The 10361-nt window shown below is 46.4% G+C and overlaps 1 protein-coding gene across 2 annotated transcripts in view; it reads right to left on the bottom strand.

Annotated features, from left to right (window-relative positions):
* The window catches only part of LOC142576396 (uncharacterized), a 28512-nt gene extending 20362 nt beyond the window's left edge, over nucleotides 1-8150 (bottom strand). For both annotated transcript variants that reach the window (XM_075686515.1, XM_075686516.1), the window contains exon 1: nucleotides 8006-8150. In XM_075686515.1, the coding sequence (XP_075542630.1) occupies nucleotides 8006-8093 (88 nt within the window). In that variant the 5' untranslated portion in view covers nucleotides 8094-8150. The remainder of the gene's footprint in view (nucleotides 1-8005) is intronic.
* Nucleotides 8151-10361: the final 2211 nt, after the last annotated feature.

Raw genomic sequence — 10361 nt, 5'->3', positions numbered from 1 at the left:
TTGAATGGTAAGGCATGAGGGGCGAGGAGAAAGTTCATATCAACAAAGGACTGAGGCAGGGTGCCCTTTATCCACAGTGCTGTTTGTGATGTACATGGTGAGGATGGAGAGGGCGCTGGAAGGAAGTAATATCGGCTTTAATCTCTCATACAAACAGGCGGGTATAGTAGTAGAGCAGCAACTTCCAGGTTTAGTTTATGCGGACGATATCGGTTGCGAGCTTACATGCAAAGCGATTTGCAATGTCTGGCTAATATCTGTGGACAGAAAGGTAGCAATTTATGTTTAAAGTTTAGTGTTAGAGAATCAGGTGTTATTGCATTCAGTGAAAGCAGTGAACAGACAGTGGCGATACAGGGCCAGGAGATACCTCGGGTAACAGAATATAAATACCTTGATATATGGATAAGCGAAGGCAACAGATATAAGGAAACAGAGAAAAAGAAATAACAATGAAGGGGAAGAGAAATGCAGCCATAATGAAGCACAGAGCTTTATGGGAATACAATAGGTACGACGTGCTCCGAGGTATGTGGGAAGGTGTAATGGTTCCATGACTTACTTTTGGAAATGCGGTTGTTTGGTTTAAATCAGGGGTACAATCAGGACTCGACGGGAGCCAGAGGTCAGTGGGTCGCCTCGCATTGGGCGTTCACGGGAAGACTACAAATTAATCTGTGCAGGGTGATGTGGGCTGGACTAGTTTTGAAGTAAGGGAAGCTCGCAGTAAAATTGAGTATGAAGAACTGCTGAGGAATATGGAAGGAAGTAAATGGGCTGGGAAAGTGTTCAGGTATCTGTACAGGAAAAACATTGATTCACAGTGGAGGAAAAGGACTAGGAAACTTACCAGCAAGTATGCGGCCTGTAGGGTGGGCAACACAGCAACAAGGAAGGTCAAGCGGAAAGTCAGAGAGGCTGAAATAATCTCATGGGTGGCGGCAATGGAAAAGAAACTGGCCATGCGTAACTACTTAATGGGAAAAGAACGACATCAGGAACGAAATGATTTATGATAACTCAAAGGGAAGCTCATTACTTTCCGAAGCGAGATCGGCGTACCTTAGAACACGCACCTATAAAGCGATATATAAGACGGAAGAAGAAGCATGTGCTTGCTGCGGTAAAGCTAGGGAGACTATGGAGCGTGTTTTGTCAGAAAGTGAAGACGTCTACCCAGAGGTCGATTTAGGCGCCACTGGCCTCCTTGAAGCACTTGGGTTCAGCGTGAGCAGTGCAAAAGTAATTATGTCCGCAATAGGCATTAGTAAGAGCCGCTTGGAGGATTGGTGGAAGAAAAGTAGGGAAATGACAAAAAAAGCGAGACGTACAAAAGCACAGTTCGCAATAGGGTATCAGAAAGTTTGGTTGTGGGAGTTGATGGCGTTTTTTTTATTGTTTAACCTAGGTAGGGCATTAAGCAGTATAATAGCAAGAGCTTGGTGGCGCAACCCACCACCCCCTTCCATAGGGGACGCTCGTAACATCCATCCATCCATACAAAAAGGTTGCCCTTCCATTTTGCACCTTCCGTTCGGCAAAGTTACGACAGAGTAACACACAGTTTCACAGACGTACTATGTACAATAAACAGCAAGGAGCACTTTCACACATGGTGCGCGGAACAGAGCAACCACAACACATAGCACACGGAACATACACAAACACTGCTCGATCCTTTTATTTTTTTTAAACGAACCCTCCTCGACCTTCTTAAATGCATGGGCCTTGGAAACTTCTTATATAGCCCTGATGTGTCGACCTGCATTGGAGTGCCAGTGATTGACTCTTTCTTTTATACGTAAATCAACAAAAACATTCCATAGAAAACTTATTTGAGTATAGCCACCTGATAGGTACAGAAAATACACACAGACCTGTTAATATAAAACCGCGGTATAATGAATGCTTTTCACTAGGAATTTTCAATTATCAGCATGGTGGTGACGGCGATCTATGCCTTTCACTTCGAAGCCCTAGTGGATGGCACTTCAAGAACCACTGACGCTCACAAAATACATTCCCTTGAGATCGGTTCAACTTTTTCTCCCCTAATTTCATACAGAAATGGCAAACAATCTGCTATGCGCGGCGCCCGTACGCCTCTGCAAAGCGGGTACGTGCGAGCCGGCTCGTGGTGTGCCGGCGGCTGGAATTGAGTTCGAGCGTATAGTGTAGGGATAAATCCGACCAGGACGCTGCAGCCACCGCTTTCGAGCAAGCCTTCGAAATCTTCTTTTGCCTTGCTGTCGACAGTCTAAGAGTATTCTGCTACGTCGAGGACGTTCGCTGCTACACGCTGAGCGGGTGCATGCAATTTGAAAGCATGTTGGAGTAGAGTGGACGTAAATAGTTGCTAGCATCCAAGGAGGTTACGATACAGGTTACTCGGCGCGATGTCAGGATACTTCTACATACGAGAACCAAAGATTAGTCGACACGGTAGGCGTGACTTGCCGCGCTCACGATTGACAATATCAGAAGTCTAACTGCTGGTGTCTGTTGTGTTGTATGCATCTCCAGGAGCGTCGTGGTAAGGAAGATTGTTGCGATGCAGTGTACTAGGCTACAACTATTATAATCATAGCGTAAATAAAGTGCCTGAAGCGTAACCGTCGCGACATGTGACCCGGAAAGAAAGCTCCGACTTTGAAGTATGTCCTCTTTCTTCGAACCCCTCCATTGCAAATCTGTGTCTGCGCCGTGCTAGGGGTGGTTTCTGCTAGAGAGAGTGTGGTTTTGGCTTCCTACCGACGTTCGATTTCAAGAATGCTCTGCAGCTTTCTAGAATCTTGGCGCTCGACACAGTGCACAACACTGCCGCACTCATGTGCGTCCTATTAGCTTGGTTTCCCATTCACGTCTAGGCATATCAGTTTGCCCCTTACCCTTCCCCCTTTCATAAGCTTTTCGTACTTTGTAGTTTCAATTGTCCCTCTACATGCTGTCTTTGAGAGTGTCTCGTTTTCTTCACAGACGCCGACAGCCGTACGCGCAAAGCTGCAACACAGAAGTCAGAAATTTGTAAAAGCTTCTTTGAAATTTATTTTCTGTATACTTCCTCTTCGTACGTTTGCTTTTACCCCGTCTTTTAGGAAATACATCTTCTATTGTTTGGCGGTGATTCCTGTCTCGGCAGTGTCGTAGTGCAGTGTCTGTCTCTGTAGTGCAATGTCGGCGCTATACGATGCATCACGGAGATGCCGCCGCTGGCGGGCGGAGACGCAGAGGAAACGGCACGCGAGTGACGCTAGATATACAGCTGTATATCTGGTTGCATGGTACATTCGAGCGCCTCCTTGCTCTGGCGGCCGGGTTTGTGCTCCAGCTGTGGATTTGACGGCGTCGGTTGCGGCGGTGATGGGCTCAAACCGCCCAGCTACGTGCCGACGGCGCCAGCAAAGGTAATTTGCTTTCGCTTCGAAGCCGTCGCAGATGGCGCTTCACAATGGCCACAAATACGAGCAGTTCAAACAGCGCAACCTTCTCCTCCTCCTGATTTCATGCATCAAAACGTGAGAGGCTGGCTGACATCTGCGGTGTGTGGGCCTAGATGCCTGAGTACAGGCTTGTCTCGCTGTGCGTCAGCAGCTGGGCGCTGCTTTCAGTTGAACTGTTCTCGTATCGCAGCTCCCGTTTAAGCTAGATGTTTGGTGGTCGCTTGTCATGAAAGATTTAGACCTCAGCTTATGCTACTTAGCATTATCTTGTAGTGTAGGTGAATAAAGAAATTAAGGCCAGTTCACCCTGCCAAGGTGGATGACCGGCGGAGCTGTAAGCATAAGAAAACTGTAAGCATAAGAGAGCTGTAACAAAACTTGTGGTAAAGACTACACTGCATCACTCATTCTCACTTGGTAACGACCGTCACAATGGCTTTGTGGTCGCTATGATATACACTAACCAGCATCCTTGCAACTCCGGACACATTCTTCGATAATTAATGTCCAATCGATGAGCAAACGCCACTGGGCAGTCGGTTGAGCCAGTTCGGTTTGACCTAAGTAAATAAATAAATATGTCATCAAGATAATGCAGATATGTGTGGGGTTTTACAGCCTTTAATTTATCAGGTTTGCTTCATGCTGTCCCGTGAAAATGTTGGCATACGTGGGAGCTAATGGTGTTCCCATACTAGCGCCGAAAATTTGCATGTAGCGAATGGAGTCGAACTGGAAATATTTGAGAACTAACCTCGGAAGTGACAGGTAGACTTGAGGAGCTTGCGCTTGGGGATACACGGCGAGGTATTTCCATACGGCTTCTTTTCCTTCACTCACGGGTATGTGAGTGTAAAGGGCAGAAATATCTAAAGTGACTAGAATGGCGCGGTCGGAAAGAACTTGCCGACAGCGTTATTGCGGTTAGGAATTCGAACGAAGTGGGGCGGGTCTTGAACAAGGGCTTGTAGGGTGGTGAGGATATTTTACAGGTGGTGATTTAAGAAATTGCACTGATAATTGGTAGGCGCGCTTATATTATACAATATAGGTCGACCTGAGATTTCTCCTGTGAACAGTTCATCCACGCGAACCTTACGCATATTAGGAAGAAGGTAAAAGCTACCTGCTTCTTTGTTTTTGGCGATCACGAAACGACATATAGACTGCGTGATTCATTCCCTGGACAGGGGCTCCCCTGTTGTGCTTTGCACAATATTGGTGTAGTCTAAAGTTGGGTTAGAGTCTAGTTTTCTATAATGGGTGTGGTTGCTCAGTTATTTGGAGGTCTCATTTTTGTACTTTTCTGTAGGCCAGATTACGATACTGCTGCCTTTGTCTGCTCGTTTTATTACAATAGCGTTCCTTTGCACGAGTTCTCTAAGAATTCTGTGCCGTGAGGGGGACAAATCTTTGCGTTTGCGGCAATGCCGCGGTGACTGTAGAATTTCCGTGAAATTACCTTTATGTATAAATCAAGGTTTAAGCACTAATCGGCTTCCGTTGTCCACGTGCTAGGTCGTCTCTGTCCTGTTTTCTTACGTCTGGCCTATGGAAATTATTCCTTTGATGCGCATGCTTCTTGAAAGCTCTGCTACATCTTATATCTTAGCCGGTAGCGACGTTGCACTGAGAATAACGACATCTGTTTACTGGACATGAATCGGTGACGTACGATAGATGGGTTCGATTGGTAATGGCCGCCCTGATTTTTAATTGATATTTTGTCGGCATTAGGGGGCTACGATAAGAAACTATTTTGTCTCGTATGGAGGGGAAATTCATCACCGTCACCTTTCAGGGGCCTTCCCTCCACTTTGTCAGCTATAGAGGAGGCTACTATCATCTAGCTTCCCACTTAGCCCATTTTTTGGTAAATCTGTTAAGAGGTTGCCGTGCTTCGTATATACTGCAAAGAGATGAAAATACTTTCAAGACTGGAATGGGTGCTCTCTAGTGCCGGTCGTTGCTCCGTTATAAATTATAATTACCGAATAAAAATTAGCCGGCTTCCGTTACATTTTTTTTTACCTTGAACCAAAACTGGAAGTGGGAATATGCAATGGTAACAAAATAGGATCACATATTGTATTTAGAAGGGAGCATTGAGCTACAAAGAAGCGATTACAACGATTCGGCAGCAAAAGCGGCCGAGTGTGAAAAAGAAGCTGACTGGACAATGTGGAACTATTGCGTGCGTTGAGCTCGAAACGTACTCTCACATGTAAGCGAGGAAGAAGGGAAACAAAGGATTTCGGTAAACTTTAAATTGGATTGGATTGGATTGGAGAAAACTTTATTTATGCCTGCAGTTGGGCGCTCGCGCGCCCCGACGAGGGCCTACGTCATCCTCGAAGTTGCCGTTACTCGGCGCGGGTCTCCGCTCGCCGTTGCCGGCTCGCTTACCACAGAAGTTACGGATTTCGCAGACACTACTGGACGATGGCCCACAAGGTGTATGTTTGGCTAATACTAGAATTTGGTCGTGTGCTCCTTTCTGGTGCTCCAGTGCACAAAATTATCCCTATTGGCAGTAATAGGATGAGAAGGGCTGCCAGATTACCTGGGACGTCCTATGTTTGTGGCATATAATGTGGTTTGCCAGGAAGCGTACTTAGCTGCTGCAGCAGATAGATTCTGGATGCGCACTGTAAGGACGTCCGCGAGTACGCGCAATATGAACGTGCGAAGGGCTGCTCGAAGCACTGTGCGTGCATTCGCGGGCTTCGCTGATTCTGGGAAAAAGTATTTTGATGCAGCCCGTATTCGGCAACAGAAAGCTGTATTGGAAGTTTTTCATGTTGCTTTACAACTTACTTGTTGACACTTTTTTATACAATTACAGTATTTGAGAAGTTGCTAAATAATTAAGACTATGTAATTAGGAGGAATGCAAGAGGTAAACTGAGTATTCCAAACGACGGCAAACTACATTAAATTCGTTCTGTCCGGATACGCATGCCTTTTTGTTTTAATTTGCCTTAAGTTACCTATATAATCGCTACTGATGCGTCCATACGCGACGAGAGGGAAAGAGAGGGCATAACCCCTCCACACCTGAGCCGGTCTCTCAATCTCTGACTTCGTGATTTTGCGCCTTCATTTCAGGGCGAATTAATGGGCATCATTCTAGCCCTGCACAGGTTGCCATCAAATGTGGGGACATCAATTAGTTTAACAGATGCGCTATCCGAGTACTCAGCAATCACTAGAACAGACTATAATATATTGCGGACATTTCATTGATTTGCAGGTAGTAAACTTGATTTCTATACCGGGTCATTGCTGAATAAGTTGAAATGGTAGACGCTCTTGCCAAAGCTTTCCTAGGTGAGCCGGTAGTTGCCGTTCTGCCGGTTACGGTTACTTCACTTCAGCAAGATACAGAAAATTCAGCCTTAATCGAACAGCTCCAAAGCAAACAATTCTCTTGAATTCGGGCTTGCGGACTCTCCAGTTCCCCTGGAATTCTCAATGGGGTCAACTGAGTTTGCAACAACGCGATTGCGATGCAGCATTACACAGGTAAATTTTTATTTGCAGTGGGTTGGGGGCCTGAGGGAGCGCACTTTCTGCCACTTCTTAATGAACCTGAAACAACTGATAATTTCTTGTTATACTGTCGGGGATTTTTGCTGCAACGGACAAGACATCTTGAGGCGTCATTTCACAATCTCAGTATACCATTACCTTCCCAAATTATGCTTGCTTTCGGGTCCTCAGCTCTAGGCGGCTTCAACGACAGGAACGTTTGTCTTGCCATTGGCAATTTCAACGGCAACAGAGAAAGAATGGCGCAAGAATTTAATATTATCCTCACTCTCATTTCTTGAGAGTTTCTCTGATAAGATTCTCAGTTTTATTTCGTTCACCTTTGATCAATACTGCAAGGTTCATTTTCTGCTTATCATTGGTACATTTATATTTCCCTTTATTGCTTCCTTTGTTATTACGCAACTTTAATCGTGCCAACCGCTTCCTGGCAAACCCCCTGGTGGGTGGGTCCTATCATAAGAAAATCGCCGTCATCCACACCACAATTTTTCCTTTTTTCTAGCAGAGATGGGATTTGCCGATATGTTTCCTTTAACCGTTGCAGCGATGAAGCTCCAAATGAAGTGTTCGCCTGAGAACACTATAGCAACTGTGGCAGCAATAGCTATCGAATTTCGCGTAAGTTGTGGACGGAAAAAGGCAGCGTTGTCTCGAGCCTCTAGCTGCTGTGCCGCAGTTAAGACGGATCGTACTTTAAAAGTATATTTGGCTGTAGCCTTTTTTAAATGTGCTCAATCAGTGCAAATATTACAATTACGTAAAGAACGCGGCACGCATACCTCACTGTGGGTAATGCTGTAGGCACACGCACACCGGACGCTTTGCGCTGCGTTGAGCGCCTTCGTGACGATACACCGGCCGGCCCAAATCATAACGGGACCGGGCCATATCATATCGCGAAGGTAAATTGCAACGCCTTAGTCGCATACTATTTTTCAGCAATAACAGATGATTTGCTCGGGACAACGTTGCGATCCACTCGCGCTCATTTCGCCAATTTTCACGCTTACTTGGTTTACGAAAGCTGACAGGGGCACAATCCATCGACTTCGCCGCTTCACTGTTTCCCATCATACGCCTGAAGGTACATAGGTCCATTAGGCACGGTTGGCGTACGTCATCCTGCCTTTGACGGAATATCGCGTTATTTAAAAGACAGATCTGAAAAAAAAAAGAAACAGTGAGTATTTTCGTCACCTGGGATCCTTCATCGTTATTAGCAATGCCAAGAGCATACGCACACAATAAGGATTTAAACAAATGAGCGCCGCGAGTTATGGGACGCACTACAGTGGAACAAAGTAAATAGCAGTTAACTACTTTTAGTGACCACCGAAACCTTGGTTAACAAGCGTTTTTAAATAACGCCCTCATCGGGATGCGGCCGCGCGGCCGAGAATCGGACTCATTACTTTATCTGCACGAGAACGCATTAGCCACTCAACCATCGTGATGAGAAGGCATAGAAAATGAGGTAATAAATACACACACAGAAATACACAAACTCACGCGAAACAGCGCCTGAGCTGGCTGCTTCCAATCATAATATCTCATGTGTCCAAAATATACCAAATCACGTTGAACTACGTTGTCTGCACCAAAGTGGCAGCGTAGTGCTATGTCAGAGATATGCACACGTTGAGAGCACACAAAATGGGCTGTCAACGACCGACGCCACCATTTCCGCCAATGTTCGCCCACTCGCGCTCACGACCTTTAGGATTAACTTTGTTTACTGATTCATCGGGTTTAGCATTCGAAACTAACACTGCGGCTATGAAAGACCCCGTAGTGTATGATTCTGCATAAATTTCAACAACTTGGCACTCCGTAAGGTGAACCTAGTCTGTGAACACGAGCGTTCTTGCATCTCCGCTTTATTTAAATGCGGTCGCCGCGGATAGGAATCGAACCCGCTTCCTCCTGCTCAGTGGTAGAATGCCACAGCCGCTACACTATTGTTTCGGGCACTTGGCATCAATGTTCGCGGCCCCCGGGAAACCGCTACTGTAGTTGCGCACCTAACAGGGGCACGCGAGAGAAGGTTAACCACGTTAAACCGGTGGTTTTATCTCATTCGGGGCGAGAGGAGAAATCGCTAATGGGCTGAAATTTACGGCTTCGTACGGACACCCAAGAATCAAAGTATATGTGATAATAGTGCTCACAGCATAATACATGAACTCAGCAGAATTGAAACAAATTTTAGTGCAGCCCCCGCAGACTTTCTCCGCAGTGCGTGCTCACATATACAATGTGAAAACAAGACAACCAACCTGTAAACCTCGTCTTCCGCCAACACGCGCCGGGGCCGACTTACTCAGCAAAGATGACTTCTGAATCTTTTGCTGCACCAGGGGTAGGCATCTAATCTGCGGTGCTTTATTCCAACCGTGGTGCAGCCGCCCTCCTGCTGGGGTTGCTATGCACAAGTCGCTGACGCCGCACTTCATAGTAAGCGACGGCTAAAAGCAAAGCCCCAGATGACATCGCACTGCGTAGGACCCATTTCGAGCGAGCGCTAAGCAGTTGCGTAAGGTTCACGTAAAGCGGTTGACACAGCCGGCGCCGCTGGGCACAAACCACTCCCTCAACACATCTTAAAAATCCAGCGATCTCTCCTCCCTATTCGCGCGCGAGAGTTGCTTGCGTGACAGCTCGGCAGCTGTGTACACAGTCCCCGCCTTTGGCTTATCTTCCGCACTGGCTTGCGTCACATAGGCCGTCGTGCGCGCATATAGTCCTTCAAGGCACACGGATGCGCACTTGTACACAATAAGTATGGTCATGACATGCTGTAATGTATGGCGCGCCGTCAGCCCCGCCCGAGAACTATGCTCACCCGTTGATTGTGCAGTGTTCACGAGTGTTGTTGAAATAAGCGACTGCGGTGTGTTTTTTTTATTGTACGTTAAGCCTCTCAGCCTCCACTAAGCGCGTGGCAACAATAGACATACGAACGTCTAGTTCCTTTGCGGACTTACAATAGATTTCCTTAGACCATTTGCCTTCCTCGAAATGTTAACATACATCTGTGTCGCATTACCTGAACGTGCCTCACAGGTTTCGAAGGGCACAAAAAATTTAACTGGCATTTTATTTGTGCGTGTTCAGAAAACGCCCATGAACATAATAAACATCGGTGTCTCACATCACGCACCAAAAGCTTCTAAAGTATGAATAATCATGCTAAACTTCCGTCAATTAGTGGCGGACGTAGTCGTATTGACGTCTCTTTTGTGTACAAAGAGATTGGTTGATTTTTTTACATGCCCGCATGAAGTAGCTTCATTTCCATTGTGGGTTCCGCAGAAAACTACCGAGGAACGCAGGCCTTTCAGTGGTCGTGCGTCTTTAAACAGACGC

The sequence above is a fragment of the Dermacentor variabilis genome, chromosome 3 (assembly GCF_050947875.1).
Source record: "Dermacentor variabilis isolate Ectoservices chromosome 3, ASM5094787v1, whole genome shotgun sequence".
In the NCBI taxonomy this organism is placed as follows: domain Eukaryota; kingdom Metazoa; phylum Arthropoda; class Arachnida; order Ixodida; family Ixodidae; genus Dermacentor; species Dermacentor variabilis.
Note: the sequence above shows the minus strand (reverse complement) of the source record. Positions and strands in the feature narration are given on the sequence as shown.